The sequence below is a fragment of the Carassius carassius genome, chromosome 46, assembly GCF_963082965.1.
Source record: "Carassius carassius chromosome 46, fCarCar2.1, whole genome shotgun sequence".
NCBI lineage: Eukaryota > Metazoa > Chordata > Actinopteri > Cypriniformes > Cyprinidae > Carassius > Carassius carassius.
In genome coordinates this window covers 18630093-18648884 of record NC_081800.1, presented here as the reverse complement: position 1 = coordinate 18648884, position 18792 = coordinate 18630093, and the positions used below count along the sequence as shown (strand labels likewise).

Genomic DNA, 18792 nt, shown 5'->3' with positions numbered 1-18792 from the left:
ACCCTGCACCCCAGTTTCTGTGATGCCACCATATGTTATGCTTCCCAAAGCGACCAAACTTGTGAATGCTGGATCTGTGTTAAAAGTCATTAAGATCAATGACCTTTGCATTATTACTGATACACATTCCCAACTCTGTACTAACTCCACCATGCACATTTATGCAAAGGGTGGCATAGACAGTGTAAATTATTTAAAAGTCTGACCATACCACATATATGGGATATCCAAGCGAAAACAGCGACAATGATGATGGTTAAAAATGTAATTTAAAAAAATTTGAACCCATAAGTTGGGTTAGTTCATATATGACCCAAAGTTGGGTTGAAGCAACCTAGAATTTTTTTAGAGTGTACTAAAATAGCCAGATTCTGAGATATTTATTGGCTTATTTAATTTTTTAAAAATCAATAAATAAAGTAATTTAATTTAAAGAAAGGATATATATATATATATATATATATATATATATAAAATTTTATCTGTGCATGCTACAGAAAAGGTAATTAAATGTTCTTGTTTGCTTTTATATTTTTCTATATTATTTTATTATTTTTGTATTATCCATTATGCTATTTTATTTACAATAAATCAAATCATTATAAATTAATCCTTTAAAAATTTTAAAGAGCAATAATACAAAACACCAGAATAGGTTTCTTTTTGTGTAGTGTACCTTTAGGGAAAATTAGGGAATGTTTAATTATAAACATTCACATTAGAATAGAGTATTTTCATGTCCAGCAATGGTGTTAATTAATTGCTATGCATTTGATTTACATGAGTAACTGCTAATATGTCAAAAAGAAGTTGAGTTTTAAAACTTATTATTTTCAATATTTTCTGAATGTATAAATGGACAAAAATGAAAAGTGTTCTAATCATGCAAATATGTGCACATAGTGAACTTGTCTTGTGCGACTGATGTCATTCTGGCTGGATGCCGTGTTCATTTGTGTACTGAAAGCAAAACTCAATCTGCTTTAACATATAATAGTATTGAACCTAGTCATCCTACATGCAGATTTTCAATAAACCCACTGATGTTTTCTATTTTACTGTAATAAATTCCATTTATAATACATTTGAGCAATTACTAATGTAACAATTGTTACTTAACAACATTACGCACTCCTGAATCGGAAAGAAAAAGTCACACAGGAAGCTCACGAGATTGCTTGTGGGGACAAGCGTGAAAAGGGGATTTCCCTTTTATCTATTTATCGCGCTCTCTTACACACAAACAACACCTACCTTCACTCTGTTGGCTGCCTGCACTGCCACTGTGGAAACTGTGGCAAGGATCCGAGTATCCAGGAGGGAAGCCTGGTGGAGGAGTGGGGTAACCTGGGTAAGGGTAGGGCTGACCGCCGGGGGGCCAGGGGTTGGTTCCTGGTGGAGGAAGAGGAGCAAGACCATCCTGGTCAGAGCCTCCACCACTAGAACCCTCGTTGAGATTGAGAGAAGCCATATCTGAAAACAGAAGAATTTCCCAATACCATTAAATTGATCCATATTTCAGGTTATTTTAATTTTTAGTGTTATTAATGATGGTTTATGACTCTAAGCACAAAATCTTTGACTTTAACCTTTAAGCCATAACTTATCTTAACGTATTAAAAGGTACACTAGCGCTCTAAAGTTTGGGGTTGGTAATTTTTTTTTTTTTTTTAAATATTTTTATTCAGCAAAAATACATTAATTCAAAAGTGATAGTAAAGACAATCACAGTTTCCACAAAAATGATAATAATCAGAAATGTTTCTTAAGCACAAAATCTGTATATTAGAATGCTTTCTGTAGGATCATGCAACACCAAAACATATATAAGAGTGATATAAGAGACTTTTTTCTAAGACTGAAAACTCTTTGTCAACTCAAGTGTGTGTGTTGACTGTACTTTGGCACAGGTCTCCAAAAGTGTAGTAGCACTGCTCCGAGAAGGTGATTTTATTGACTGTGTGTCTCAGGTAGCCATGCTTCAACAAACTGCTGGCATATTTTCTAGCATCCCGACGGTCCTTGAAGCCCTCCACCCGTGAGAACAACCAGTCCACAACATCAGCCCCTGGAACACAGAGATTGAGCAATGAGAAAAATAACACCAATTACACTGAATATATAAAACATCTACACAAAACTTGATGCATGCAATAAACTAGGCACAAGGAACGTAACTCCCACCCAACAAATTCAAACCACGGCAAAGAAAGGAACAAACCGATGACAGCGTTGGCTATAGTGATCTTCAACCACATTCGGTCTCTGATCTCCAGGCCTGAATCTGGTAGCTGCATGACCTTTACTATAGTTGCCATGTCCGTTTTTGACAACGAAAGGGGGAGGTCATCAAACTCTGTGAAATGAGGGAGAAATAACAGTATTGAGCATAAGTTTGCCATTCCATTAACAGGTGATCTCCAGGATTCAGGAATCTGACTTTGATCATACCATAATGGGGGATTGGCCCAGAAAGTGCTGTAGTGTGTGAGATCCAGGCAGCAGGGTCAATGGGTCTCACTGGCTCGGCTGAAGATAGATAGACAGCAGAATTGAACTACAATCCGAAGGGTGATCCAAAAAATGAACTGGACGAATGCAGCATGGATCTTTATGTCTATAATTTAGCTGCTATAATGATAGGTGATAGGTACCTCTAGGGATGGTGAAGTAGCTTCTAGGAGATGGGTCCCAACATTTCGCCACTGTTAGGCTTATTGGCCTGTAGAGGACAAATGAAACATGAAACAATGTTAAAGAGTGCATTATGACAGATTTAAAGAAAAATGAGGTATAACACCCAATCTCACCCAGGTTTGGAGACGAGCTCCCGTAGAATCCTGACAGCATCATCATTACTCATGTTCTCAAAGTTTACGTCATTGACCTGAGAAAATTTAACTTCCATTAAACCTCCCATTATTTGAAACATTACATATATTTTTCCTATTTGTGGCAATTATTTGAGGGTTAGTATGCAGTAAAAAAAATAACTACCGTAAATATTATTTTTATTCCCTTATTCCTCTTTTTCCCCCCAAACTCTTACGAGTTATTTTCTTCTACAGAGCATAAAAGGTGAATATTTGAAGAGAATCCTGGCCACTCTTTTCAATAAAAAGAAGTAGAACGCAAACTAGGTCTGTCTAGTTCCAAAATGACTAAGAAGCTCCATAAAGGTCTCATAAAAGTAGAATAAATCACTTCTATGCATTATATTTTGAAGTCTGATACAATGTGTGACAAACAGACCAAAATGTAAGTCAATGTAAATGTAAGTCTATTAAAATTTCTATTTTTATGTTTCACACAAGAAAGAAATTCAAATGAGTTTGTAATACATTGGGGAGTAAATAATTACTTTTAGAATTCTAAGAAATTAATTCTTCGAAAGAATGGCTTGGGGAAAAAAAACTTGGTCTATCAAACTGCCTGTTTGTTTAAAGGGGTCATAAGATGCTAAATAAAGAAGATCTGTAAAGTTGCAAAAATACTTTGTTTGGCCTTCCAAAAGAGGACACAACTAGAAATCAGTGGCTAAGTTGTATTTACAACACAGTTCCAGAACAGTTCAACCCAATTATTTATTATGCAGCACATTTTATGGAGGACTGTTTCCTAATCCTGGCAGAGAAGACTACAATGCCGACTGTTCTGACTCACAGTCTGTAAGTATGTTTACATATGTAAAGGGTTTGCCACTGATGATTCAAATGCAAGTTTTGAGCAGTGTAGAGCAGCAGTTCTCAATTCCAGTCTTCGTGCCCCATGCTCTGCACATTTTGTACGTTTCTCTTATCGCTTCAGACGTTTGTTCTATTTGAACGCAAGTGCCCTGTGAAGTGGACATCACAGGATATTCTGCCATGATTTCAGTTCGAAGCGAACGTATATGTTCCATTCAAAGTGCACTGAAGTGTGCGAGAAATGAATTTAAATATTGTATTTATTTACAGAGGTATATGATGTCACGCTTGTCCGTGTGTGAAGACGTTCCGCAGCGCAAACCATGAATGAATGTTCCGAAGTGAGGTACTCTTCAACAGATTTCCCCTGCTCAGGGAGAAGGGAGCAATGAACACTGTGTAGGGACCATGTCAGTGGGAACACAGTTCATACACGGCGCTCACATCTAACTAACTGATTATCTGAATCAGGTGTGTTAACAGAGAGAGACGTGCGAAATATGCAGAGCTACTGTGCACGAGGACTGGAATTGAGAACCGCTGGTGTAGAGTAGCGCTTTGTTGTTTGACGTTTCTCTGATCACAAATGCAGACATGGTTTTATGTTTACGCGATGTGGCGCGATGCAATGCAACGCATAAAAACACAGTATAATTCATTATAATCGGTAATTATGTCCCCACTGGATGCAAAAAATGGCTCGTTTGTAATGAGTTTTATTGTGTTTGTCTTGTCTCACCGGTGTTCTGACAGGGACATGCATCACAGTATGGCAAGAGGCGTAACATTTCCGCCACATGCTTGAGGCATTCGGCCAATCACAAAGCACTGGATAGCTGGCCAATCAGAGCACACCTCGCTTTTCATAACTGATGTGCTTTGTAAAAAACGGTGCGTTTCAGAAAAGCGGGGCATAGAGGAGAAACAATAATGTACAGTATGTGGAAAATACCGTTTTTTTTGTTTTTTTTAACCTTAAACCGCATAAACATATTTAATTACACCAAATACACTATATTATATGACCCCTTTAAATATGTGATGTTTTATGGACATAATTCTGCAAAATTCACCTAATAACACAGTGTTATCTCATCATTATGGTTTCTAAATAAGATCACTGGGCTGAGGAAAACCCCACTGTTATGTAAATAAATGACAAAAGACTTGAAAGCACCATTCTATCCTTTGTGGTTTTCCTTTAGCATGAAGTAAAGGGAGTAGAACACAATAAATCAACAACACAGGGAAGTTAAAAAAATTAAATCTTGACAATTCCACAAGTGCATTTAGAAACTAAAAAGAGAAGAGACTAACAATAACAGGCCAGTTTCAGTTCCTTTTAATGGATTCATTGTTAGTGTATATTATCTATTAAATGTATATTGTGTAAACTTATTCATGCAATAACAATGAGGATATATTCGAGACGACTTTCCTGGTGATAACATTCAATCGGTATTTACCTAATGGAATGACATGAGGGTGAGTAAATGGTGACAGAATTTCCCTGTGAGTAACATTGTGGATACTGGCAATTACTTGAATGCACATTTTTGTCATATTTAATCTTCCTAAAAGCACATTAGTTCAGTCTCTAGCTCCCTCTTGGTAGTGGTTTCAGACTGCTGATTATTATACCTGTAACAGCATATCTCCAGGCTCAATCCTGCCGTCAGCCGCCACCGCGCCACCTTTCATGATGGAGCCAATATAGATGCCTCCATCTCCTCTGTCATTACTCTGACCCACTATACTGATGCCCAGGAAGTTGTACTTCTCTGTGAGAAAGAGTGATAAGTCTGTTTCCAAAAGACAGTTCATCTATATTTAGAGCACGCTGTGTACACTAGACCTTAAAAAACAAGAGGTTCAGTTTATTAAGCAGGTTGAGTGGACAGATAAGTGAAAAGGGACAAGGCACAGGGATGGATGAACTGGAAACAGAAAGGAATGAACTAGTGAATAAGTTCTTACCCATGTTGAGAGTGACAGTGATAATGTTGAGACTCATTGTGGAGTCTGTAATACTACTGAAGGATGAGGACTGCCAAAAGAACACACAAAAGATTAGAACAGATCAAACACTTATATGTAGAGACGTGTACTTTTCCCTCCATATTTCTCACCCTGTCCATTTTGGCAACTTTCTGCCTCCGTCGTCGGCGTTTGTGTCTACGCATGAGGTGTGATGAAGAGCTCTGCTCGGTTGAACTGCTAAGTCTGTGGCTTCAGACAAAATGAGAGGTCACAGCACATATCAAATCATATAAAACATATAAGTAGCATGGTTTTATGAAACTCTAAGTGCATTATTTTGGTGGCCAAACATGATCTACAATATGAGTTCAGTTTTAAGGTCAATTCTCAATTAGGTTTTCAATTAAAACTACTGCCACATCATTTATTTTGACATTGTTACTGTTTAATTCTGACTGGCACTGAAGCACACACAAAAATCTTAAAAAAAAAAAAAAAAAAAAATAGTTTTTATTTTTAGTTTACTTTAACATCATCTAGTTAATATTTAAAAACACATGGTTAATGTAATCTTCAGCAAATCTCAAATCTCATGAACATCCATTTTTCATACAGTACATTATTATTTGTTTCTTATATTAATCATGAATGCATTAACTATGGGAAAAATGTGAGATTAAACATGATTTAATAATTTCAATTGACTGCTAAACCATAATTAATTCTTAATTTTAAATTGTAATTCTTTGGCCAGCTTTACAAATTAAATTAGAGTGAAATGTAGTGACGCCATTCGGCAAATAAGTACAATCATTGTTGGAAAGGAAATGAATCCTGCAATCTGAGCCAAGCACTGTGTGACGTCTGACCTGCTGGCATCCTCATCCTCCTCACTGTCGACAAAAGAGCTTGATTCCAGCTCACTGCTCATCACTGACGCACTGTCATAGCCAACAACTGGGACACGATTCACACGCTCTGATTTCAAGGGACCGTTCATACGAGGGACTGAGAGAAAACAAAAAAAGACATTGTGTAAAAGATGAGCAAGGCGACAGAATAACAACACTTCAAAGAGACAATACAGTACATAGTTCTGGGAAAGGCATAACAGCTCTGGATGACAAATGAGATAAAGAGAATTTTTTTTCTTGATAGACTTATAAGAACTTTCTTTGTTTAAAGGGAAATGAATCCTGATCTATTTAAAGGTTTCAAAAAATCTACGGATGAGAGTGCTTTATGCTGAAGAACTGAAAGTTTATGACCTTTTCAACAAGTTATTTCCTTCTAGATACCATCACAACAGTCCAAAACATGGCTGGGGTATACGTACAGAGACAAGGACGAAGCTGTATCTCTGGGTACCATCAGATGCGCTGAAACGGTATGACCAAACGATAGGATCGCTGTGGACCCCGAGATTGACCAAAACACTCCAGTACCGCAGCAGTGCTCATTTCAGACCATTACCTTCCACATCACCACTCATATGCACAAATCAATCACAGCTATTTCAGCCAACCACATTTCAGTCTTCACATAGAGAGACTAGAGACTAGCTCTACTAGTTCAAAGGACAATGGTATCACTTCAACAAGCAAGGGTACAAGCATGTGGCGAGATGAGCTGCACGCCTGCAACGGAGTGAAACAGAATATCAGTAGCCTTCTTTTTCAGAAAGGTTGGTCCACAGGTGGGTAATGCATTTATAGCCTCTCCGAAGTCTTTTTAGGCTCAGTTTAGTATGCATTAGACATCAGGAAAGAGAGATATGACAGAAGATGAATTTGCTCAAAATGTGTGCACCAAAACAAATCCCTCTACATCTGACTTGAGGAGATGCCCTTATGCCTGTGAAGCACAATTTTAATGTAAATGACCAGTATATTCACACTAAAATCCAAACAGGCAATAAAAAATAATAGCTTTTATATGGTAAGCTAAATATACTTATTTTAATATAAGTATATTTAATATAATACTTAATTTAAAATGTATTAAAATATAGGATATATATATTTATATATATATTTATATATATATATATATATATATATATATATATATATATACAATATATATATATATATATATATATATATATATACACTCCACCACACACACACTAATTATTTTTTAATGTTTATTCAGAAATTAAATACCAATAATAATAATAAATAAATAAATAATCTTATTCACATTCATTATGTGTGTGTCAAAAGTTTGGGATCAGAACAATTTTTTATGTTTTTTAATAGAGTTTCTTATGCTCATCAAGGCTGCATTTATTTGATCAAAAATACAGGGAAACAATTATATTGTGAAATATTATTATGATTATTATGATGAAAAAAATGTCTCCAGACCTCAATCCTATAGAAAATCTGTGGAGGAAGCTGAAACTTCGAGTTGCCAAATGACAGCCAAGAAACCTTAAGGATTTAGAGAGGATCTGTAAAGAAGAGTGGATCAAAATCCCTCCAGAGATGTATGCAAACCTGGTGACCAACTACAAGAAACATCTTACCTATGTGCTCCAACTGAATTTGTATTATGTCAACATTAAATATGGAGCTTTTAACAACTTTTTTCTTTGCAGAAAACATTAGTTAGAATTAATTATAGGGTCTGGTGGATGTAATATTGGTGGCTCAGCATGGTTAACAGATCAGTGCCTGAAACTAGAAAACAGATCTTCTGTCTCACTCCTTCTGCCCCAAGGGCACACACCTGTCCTTAATAATCATAAACATATTTTTCATCCAATCACACCCAGCAGAGGTCAGCACTTGGGCAACCTTGACAAATCACCCTCTGAATCTGCAGGCATGACAGAACGTGAGCGCAAAAGCAATCAGAATTTTGCATTTGTTGTTGTTGTAATGAAAAGGTGAATCTGCTTTTCTAAACTAAGAGCTAAATAAAACTGCAAAGTGATTTCAGTTAAAACTTTAAATTACTACATTAAAACATTAATACAAATCAATAGTGAAAAATAAAATCAGATTTGTCATATATACCTTTTTTTCCTAATAAAATTACTAATAAAATGTAAATATAAAAGACAAAATTCTGATCAAATAAAAAACAAACATACATTTACACGAACAATTTTTTAAAAAGGTTTTTAAGCTCACCAAAGTATTTCATCAGAAATAATGTAAAAACTATAAAATATTATTACAATTTAAAATAACTGTTTTCTAAAATATCAAGTTTTTTTTTTTTTTTTTTATTTAATGTATTTTGAAATGTTATTTATTCCTGTGATGACAAAGCATATTTTTCAGTGTTACATGATCCTTCAGAAATTATTCTAATATGCTGATTTGGTGCTCAAGAAAATTTTTCTTATTATCAGGGTTTCATATTATTGATGAAAACAATGTTTTTTGTAATATTATAAGTAAAATAAATATATACAATTATTAAAATATATTTTTATTATAAAATAAAAACATATTGATATTTTTTTTATACACACACACATGAGACCCTGGACCACAAAACCAGTCACAAGGGTCAATTTCTCGAAATTGAGATTTATACATCACCTAACGCTGAATAAACAAGCTTTCCATTGATGTATGGTTTATTAGGATCTGACAATATTTGGCTGAGATACAACTATTTGAAAATCGGGAATCTGAGGGTGCCAAATTTCCTTTAAAGTTGTCCAAATTAAGTTCTTAGCCATGTATATTACTAATCAAAAATTAAGTTTTGAAATATTTACGGTAGGAAATTTACAGAATATCTTCATGGAACATAATCTTTACTTAATATCCTAAATTTTTGACATAAAAGAAAAATCAATCATTTTGACCCATACCCAATGTTTTTTTGGCTATTGCTAAAAATGTACCCCAGCGACTTAAGACTGGTTTTGTGGTCCAGGGTCTCACACACACACACACACACACACACATATATATATATAAATGCATGTGTGTGTTATTAATATAGATTTAAAACATGAATGCTGACTGAACAGTTTATCATGACAGCTTTCTGGGTTTAACAGCTGCATGACTGTTTCTGGAGAAGAAAGGGGGAGCTGACCTGACACATTTCTTATACATTCTCCACACCGCACACTTACACGACTGCTCCAGACATACACATGCTAAACAAACAGATGCTGTAATTCAAAGACATACCCAAAAAAACACAAGTACAGTGTGGATCACAACCATGAAATCAGTGTTGGGAACTAACTTAAAGTACTGACACTACAGAAGCAACTCCGTGGGGGTCTGATGTCTCTAACAGACAATCGTAAACACAGAGGTTCAACAAATATCCATAAAGCATCAGTATCTTCAGCAAGCACACAGACACACACCTCCATCTGTCTCATGTCTAACAGTTTCACTGTTAATGAAGCTGCACTAATTAATGCACTTGGCACTAGTGAGGTGCAAACAGCAGGAGAAATGGCGTGGAAGAGTATGAAATGATTCTAGTGGAAAGAACTGGAGGAGCAGCGGGGCTTCCACAAATACATCAGATAGATGTGAGAAGGAAGCAATGCGCTATCATGATAATCTATACAGTAAGAGGCTGAGGAAATAGCTTTCAACAATGTGGACATTCTAGTTGGGACTTTCTCAATTACCTTGAAATCTACTGTCTACACACACACACACACTTGTAAACTTTACAGGCAAAAGAACCTATAAGGAGCCAAGAACAGATTTTACTGATGACAGAATGTTTTTTTCCTGCAAAAGGAAGCTTTTATGTTTCCAAGAAACCTCTCTTTACCCAGAACTCAAGTCACACACAGCGTGCACACTAACAAAAATAAACTTTCTGTACTGGTTTATAACAAGCAAACTTCCTGTAAATGACCGCAGAACAGGGTCATACTGGGAAAAAAAATCTTAAGAAATCAACTACATCCTGCAACACACCTGTGTCAACTTTTGTGCTTTAAAAATGATGACGTTGAAATAATGATACTGAATTGATTATTTGTTTCTGTAGAAAGATAGACATGTATAATGATGAAGCCAAAGTATTCAATGTCATGGATGAAAATTTAATGAGTAATTTTCACTTAATGAGTAATTTTCACCCGAAATTCAGAGGGGGCTAAAAATGACTCTCTTATATTATCTTTCTTTAGAAAAAATTAGCAACTTTGGAAGTTTCTGAAATTTGATTGATTTGACACGAAATGACCCATAAAATGTCTCAAAAGATTTCCAAACGCTGTTCTCATGCGTTTCTGCTTGGAATATTTCATTCTCCAGCCAGACACGCATCACCTGGGGTAAGATCTTTACAAATAAAGTAATGCGTATCATATGTTTACGGATCCCTGGCACATGATATGTGATGTGTGTAGAGTTTGAGAACAGGTCTGTTTGGCTGAGTACTTTCCAAAGTCACACTCACTTTCTCGTGCCCTCCTGTGAGCTCGCTCCCTCTCCCGCTCTCTCCGCTGGCTCTGGAGAGACTCTGTCCCCGTCTCTGTGTCCAATCCATCCCGACTACTCACAGCATTGGCACTAGTACACACACAAAAAAAGAGAAAAGGGTCTTTATTTTATGATCTCGAAACCATCTTCATGCTGAGTAATAATACACATGGCCACAAAAGTGTTCTGGGAAACCTTCTGAAATTATGATTATCTACATTCAATTTCATCGCCAACAGATATTTCATTGTTTATGGGTATATGATTTATAGCCATGCACTTTCAGAAGCTGTCACTAGTTATTCAAAGCTAAGAATGTAGAATATGGTAAAGCATTTAGGACCAGGTGAGTTCAACTGCAGCCTAGGAGTTGCAAACCCTGCAAGCCTGTGGTAAGGCTCCAGAGGAGTAGGTTGGGGGTAAATTAATAATTGTATGTGTATACTGTATGGTAAAGGCTAGTTATTCTAGTAGAGTGGGTAGAGGGCTTTTGCTCAGGGCAGAAAAGAAACATGAGGTTGGTGAGAACAGCTTGATGTGACACATGCAAAGATGCGCACACATGATAACACATGAGAAAAATAAAGCTATTTTATTAACAACTTAAAGCTAAGTTATGAGAAATGAGAAAGTGACATTTCAGGTTCAATTTCTAAGAAAAGCATAAATACAATCTTGAATGCAATGTAAGTCACTTTGGATAAAAATATCTGCTAAAAACATAAGTACATATAAATATAAATGGCTGCCACGTTATTTCTACCTATAGAAAAGAGGCAGTAAATTAACTGTTAATTGTTTTGCATAATTCTTTTAATAAACTAACCACTATAACAATGCAAATAGTGCTTGCAAACTGTCCGTTTCTGAATGACTACTCATAAATTTTTGCCAGTATTTTTGCTTTTGTATCCCTTGAAGGTTCTTTCCGTAAATACATTTGCATAGACATAGATTTACCTATTTAAGCTATGGTTTCAGTTAAAAGCAGTGTACTTAAGCAACATGCATTCACATCTTACGAAAATCCTTAAGTTTAATTTTTGCCATTTTTCTCTGCATTTCAAATCTGTTTCAATAATGTATCAGCCCAAAGAGAACATACAATGAAGTCGTGTACAGAGCTTGTGAATATCTGTTGAGATCTGCTAAAATCTATTTAAATTGCTCACGGACAAGAAAGTAGAAAAAACCCTTTTAATTTCACGATACTATTTGGGAGAAAACATCTTAAACCAAACAAATAAATAATCGAAATAAATAATAATTGATGATTTTAACCCATTTCAGAAAACTGTATCTAACCAAAGTTAATCTGCATCCATTCTCCAAAAAGGAAAGTCCCACTCCTCAAGCACAACTAGCTCAAACACAAAGCATTGTGCAAACATCTCTCTCTGCTGGATGGAGCCCGTTACTTCATCAGTGGGGTGATAATTCACCAAAAGCACATCAATCAAAACACTAAAACTATGCATTAATTCAGTGGATCTCAACGGTTAAGACATCTTTAAATTGGGTATGGGCTAAAAGCAAATTGGAGGGAGAAACAAAGCTAAATGCAAATTATAACAATCTTCTAATGGCAAAGGTGGCACAGAAGTGTTTCATTTAGGTGTCTTTACAAAGACTGTTTAATGCTGCGTAGACATGGCAATTGATATAGCAATTTAAACTGTATAATGTGAGGGCTTAACTGGGTCAGAACAGGCATAATTTATCATTGCCATTGCATCTTTACACTGAATTTTGAGCAGGCACTGAGCAGTCTTAACTTAGCGGTGTAAAGATGCCTTCATATAATCATGCATAATTAGGACAGCAAAATACTAAATCTTGTAGAATTTAAAAACAAGAGAGAGATCACTATTCAATTTGCTGTTGACTTCAAATGCAAAGTAAAAATAAAAAAAAAGATCAAGCAATTAAAATATAATGTGGCCTGATTTAGTTACAAATAACTTCCCAAAATGAACAAAATTGTGAAATCAGTGTAAAATATATTTGATCAGACAATGGTATTAAATACCATTTATTGCACGTTTTTTGTGCTCTGTGAGTAAGTATATGGTGTATTTACAGGGGGCAGCAGGCAGACGGATAGTTTAGTCCTGGGAGACCGAGGCAGCTGTTTTCACCCTGCAGAGCCCACAGGGCAACGGAGATGGGTGCTTTTAATGTCCACTAATCCGGATTAGCTGCTCAAGGGACAGCCGAAAACATACTCTCCTCACCCTACCAAATGTATTCAGCAGGACCAATAAATAATGCACAGCACAAAGGGAGCAGGCAGAGGATAACATTTGGTTACTTACTAATGCTTACAGTGATGCTTTTATAATGGAAATGAGGCAGATTTCTTGTGGGAGAAACATTCATTTTAATTTCAAATAAAATTGGGCGGTAGTCTGCTGCAGAGACGATGAGGGAAAGGACTGATGGGAGAAAGGAAGTGGTCTGCGGTTCACCTTCACATGTTCTGGCACTAGATGGCACTAGACACTATAGAAAACAACCAGTGAGACTTCTCTGGTGGGGTGAGAAGGCTGCTTCTCAGAACACCACCAAAAAAGTCAGAAAGTCAAACATTAGATAAAGAAATCGCAGGACTTCTACAAAGTGAACAGGTGCAACAGAGATGCACAAAGAAAGGCTGCTGCCCTGAAGCTTGCTGATCTAAATTTAGCTTTCAACATCTTCAATACGAACAAAGAGAATATTTAATCTGTGTTTGCAGCAGGAGCAAAACATAACCACACCATAACCAGATATGCAACAGTGCACAACTCTCAAAGCCTTCTTTACAGCTCAAGCAACATTAAAGTGTTTTTAGAACCCCAAGCAAATGGAGAGAAGAAGAATGAGTCTGATTGATTTTAGCAAATCTGTTTGTGTCATTGAAGCAAATGGTTCAAGAGATATGTATACTATTATGTGCATACAAATTATTGAAGAAAGAAAAAAAAAACATGATCACTTGAACCTTACACACACACAAGAAAGATTAATTCATGAATCCGATATGACTATCACTAAAATACTTATAACTTAAAATACATAACTTAATGTTATGAAAGCTGTAATTGGTATTTGCCCAAGAACATTAATTATTATTGTGGGCAGCTGTGTATGAGTGGAGGGAGGCACTGCTACATGACTGGTTGAAGACCTGACCGCATGATTGCTGGCAAATCAAACAAACACATAGAACTTTGTGAGGCAAACATGAGTCCTATTAGAATGCAGCTCAAGAGACAGCCACTGGAATTGGACTGTGATTCACACATGTGGCTCCCAGAAGGATAAGAATGATATTTTCCCTCCAGCTGGATAACAGACATCTGCTACTGCTGTGACTGTGGTCAGGAACTCAGAACAAATCAAATCAGCGGTTTTGTAATGCTTGTCAAAAGTGTGCGTTTGTGTGTGTGTGTGCACGTGCATCTGCATTCTATGGGTGTATTCCAGTTTATTTTACCAAACAACAGTTAAAAAAATAATATTGTGAAATATTATTACCATTTTATATTTTAATATGGCTTAAAATGTAATATATTCCTGTGACGGCAAAGCTGAATTTTCAGCAGCCATTACCCCACACTTACCCGACCCCACACTTTTGAACGGCAGTGTATGTTTGAAAATGAATAATGATTAAGATGTGCACTTGCATCTCATGCATATTCAAAGGGTCGTATAAAATCTAAAATACCAACAGGAAGAACTTGACCCTTTCACCTTAATTCTTTATTCGTTGTACATCAGATTATAACAGGATGTGACCTTATAAGACCTCAATGGTGTACTACAGCCTAAAAAGTGTGTATTAAATGTCAGTCAAATTATTTGCACGGCATTACTCACTGGAAGGAGGGGGGTCTGGAATCGCCAATCCCTCCAGTTCGCTCCAAGGGTGGTGGCAGCTCTTTGTGGCTCTCTGTGCACTGAGATCCGCCATCCGAGTGTGTGCCTTCAGCCAACACCAACTACAGCCAAACACACACACATACAGAATTACCCACAAAGACTTCAGGAAGAAACTCTCCAGACTAACTACTAGCCCTGCATAAATAAATAGACCAGCAGAAGGAAGACAAGAGAGTGCATTTGTTTGAGAAGACAGGAGATTGAAACATGGACCCTTTAAGGCAAGTCAGTTCACTTGGCAGGCTTCTTAATAAAGGCCTTGGGGGGCTATTTCAACATATTTCAAAAAAGCAATGAAATATGAACATGATAGTATTCAGTACTGATGCATACTTTGCTCACACACAAAACAATTCAGGTTGGTCCAGTTAAATTTCATGCAATAGAATAGCAAATATTTCTATGAGTGGTCCAATGACTCCACCTTATTCTATCAGAGACAAAAAAAGGTGACTTATGATGTGGTGAAGTGCTTTCATGATCCAAATAATGGGTGGTAGATGTCGATACCTGAGACTATAACCCTATAAAAACCAATTTTGTTAATATTCTATGCACAAACCAATTATAAAACCTTGAAGTACGGCAGAAATCCAATGCACTGTTAAAAGTAGTGATCATGTTATGGTATACTGAAGGTGTCCATGTTTGGACAGAAGGCATTGAAGCACATATTTTAGTGGAGTACAGTCAATGTCATGCATCACAGCATGTCTGTGCAGCTCTCTGCAGCTGGAGGCTCGCTGGAGTCCACTAACCTGTATTTTGCACCTCACTTCAATTCTACCCAACACTATGGTTATAACACCAGTTTGTAGGAGTGTAGATGTGTATTTTAGAGGCAATTATCAGATTCTTTATTATTCCTTGCTTTTGCTGCCACTATCAAATGTAAATATTTAAATTTCTGTATTTGTATGAAGTTTACTCATAAAATAAAGTCACAGATATTAATCCAGATTGCCATTTGACTTCTGTTATGTGGCATGAAACAAGATGGGTTTAATAGGGTTGGTCTGATAGACGATGCCATCATCCATCACCGATGGCTATTGATAGACAGCACAATGTTGAGCCGACATCACAAAGGTGTCAACACACAAAAAGGTAAATTTAATATTCATTTTATAATTTTATAATCATTTAATACATTTGTATAATCAACAAGCACTGTTTACAATACAATAGTGTATATTAAGAATGCTGATCTTCTGGTCTTGAATGGTTTGATTGTCTCCCAGCCAAACCAAGCTGGTATTTATCTAACTGGTTGTTATGTAATTGATTCACTAAAAAGAGCTGGTTCTTAAGAGTCATTCCTTCAGGAATCGCACTACACTGGTTGCAATGTATTGGTTTATTCACTAGAAAGAACCAGCTCATAAGAATAATTTGTTCAGGAATCGGACTACACAGGTCGTGCTGCATTGGTTTATTGACTAAAAAGAAATTCTGCAAGTTCATGAGAGTCATTAATTCAGGAATCGGAATACACTGGCTACAGCATATTGGTTTATTCACTAAAAAGAAATAGTTCAACAGAGTCACTTGTTCAAGAATCAGACTACACTGGTCTTGCAGTATTCGTTTGATTCTCTAAAATGAACCAGTTTATAAATCGGACTGCACTAGTTGCGCTTTATTGGTTTATTCACTTGAAATATCTAGTTCATAAGAATCAAATGTTCAGTAATCAGACTACGCTGGTTTCATTGTATTTGTTTGATTCACTAAAAAGAACCAGCTCATAAGAATCATTAATTCTGGAATTTGTTCTCTGTGTTTGTTCCCCTAAAACTAGCCAACAGACTGGCCTGAAAGACCTATAAAAATAACTTTAGCCGTTTTTCTGTTTTTTTTCAGCAGCGTCGATACACTGATATTTCATAATGTCACAATCAGTCTAATGCAAAGAGGAGGGCACCATCCATCTCACTTACCCAGGACACCACTCTGCCGTTGAAGCAGGGCAGCTTGGCATTATCATCAGAGATTTCTTCTTTGACAACTCTGCGGGAAAGAACACAAACTGTTAGGGACTCGGTGAGACCAGCTCCCAGGATTGCACACCAGTATTCCCATCTATTCTCAAAAGCTGAGACATACTGAAAGCATGTCACGCTCAAACAGCGGAATTTTCCACTTAGCTCGCAACTGATGAGAATGCTGAACACCCCTGTTGACCGACTACTCTGTTGAAATCTACTCAGTTTTACAACGGGCCTCATTAGTACCTCATGCACGTTCCAGACTACCTACTAAAACTGCTGTTGCCGGACTGATACAGTGGCTTAGCATAAACGTAGATCTAATGTTTCTCTAAGTGTGTGAGCGTTTACGAGTGTTGAGGGTCTGTACATATATATATATATATACATACAAGTGTGGGCATATTTATATGTGAAAGGTGCAGCAAGGGTGTCAGGGTACATGAGGTTATTAATAGAGTAAGTGAGTGTGTTAGCAGAGTGTCCATCCCAGGCTGTAAATTCCCTACGTAAATACCATACAGTTACCCTTTAACCCTCCCAGTCGAGTTTCAGCAGTCACGCCCCTGCTGGTCTCCTGTCATTGTGCATAGGCCTAGAGTGTCCACAGTCCAGACACACATAAACAAACCACATGAGACTGACAAAATTATGAAAACTGACAAAAATGAAATTTATGTCATTAATAACTCACCCTCATGTCGTTCCAAACCAGTAAGACCTCCATTTATCTTCGGAACACAGTTTAAGATATTTTAGATTTAGTCCGAGAGCTCTCTGTGTGTATGGTATACTGTCCATGTCCAGAAAGGTAAGAAAAACATCATCAAAGTAGTCCATGTGATATTAGAGGGTCAGTTAGAAATTTTTGAAGCATCGAAAATACATTTTGGTCCAAAAATAGCAAAAACTAAGACTTTATTCAGCATTGTCTTCTCTTTCGTGTCAGTTGTAAGACAGTTCAAAACAAAGCAGTTTGTCATATCCGGTTCGCGAATGAATCATTCGATGTAACCGGATCTTTTTGAAACAGTTCACCAAATCGAACTGAATCGTTTTAAACGGTTCGCGTCTCCAACACGCATTAATCCACAAATGACTTAAGCTGTTAACTTGTTTAATGTGGCTGACACTCCCTCTGAGTTAAAACAAACCAATATCCCGGAGTAATTCATGTACTCAAACAGTACACTGACTGAACTGCTGTGAAGAGAGAGATGAACACCGAGCCGAGCAAGATAATGACTCGTTCACGAGTCAAGAACCGGTTGCATCGGTTTTCGGATCACCAGTAGTTCTTTCTTACCGTTCGATTCAATAAACCGGTTGAAGAAAACGGTTCACCGGTTCTTTTGCGCTCGACGTAAAGGCATCATTTGCGATGATTGCCCTTGTTTCAAGCCTTCGGTTTACCGGGGCTCATAACATTAGCACAGAATCAGTTCAGAATCAATCACCAAAAGAATCAGTTCGGTTCAGACGCTCTGTGTGTCGGTCTGCTTCACGCTGAATCACACATGCGCAGTATCATCAGCTCCTCGGTTCTCGAAATTGGACACGTCTGATAGAAACGGTTCTTGACTCGTGAACGAGTCATTATCTGGCTCGGCTCGGCGTTTATCTTCACTTCTCTTTTCACAGCAGTTCAGTCAATGTACTGTTTGAGTAAATGAATTACTCCGGGATATTGGTTTGTTTTAACTCAGAGGGAGTGTCAGCACCATTAAACAAGTTAATAGCTTAAGTCATTTGTGAACTGTTTCAAAAAGATCCGGTTACATC

At 36.8% G+C, this 18792-nt stretch overlaps 1 protein-coding gene across 2 annotated transcripts in view; it reads right to left on the bottom strand.

Moving 5' to 3' along the window:
* LOC132128829 (segment polarity protein dishevelled homolog DVL-1-like) overlaps nt 1-18792 on the bottom strand; it is a 38669-nt gene that overhangs the window by 2377 nt on the left and 17500 nt on the right. Inside the window, exons 2-14 of one of the 2 annotated variants that reach the window (XM_059540190.1) lie at nt 16963-17032; nt 14960-15081; nt 11073-11185; nt 6536-6674; nt 5816-5915; nt 5664-5733; nt 5328-5467; nt 2811-2887; nt 2655-2722; nt 2452-2529; nt 2222-2356; nt 1901-2068; nt 1255-1473 (exon numbers count right to left, since the gene is read on the bottom strand). In XM_059540190.1, the coding sequence (XP_059396173.1) occupies nt 1255-1473; nt 1901-2068; nt 2222-2356; nt 2452-2529; nt 2655-2722; nt 2811-2887; nt 5328-5467; nt 5664-5733; nt 5816-5915; nt 6536-6674; nt 11073-11185; nt 14960-15081; nt 16963-17032 (1499 nt within the window). The remainder of the gene's footprint in view (nt 1-1254; nt 1474-1900; nt 2069-2221; nt 2357-2451; nt 2530-2654; nt 2723-2810; nt 2888-5327; nt 5468-5663; nt 5734-5815; nt 5916-6535; nt 6675-11072; nt 11186-14959; nt 15082-16962; nt 17033-18792) is intronic. The other variant, XM_059540191.1, reaches the window with a different exon arrangement.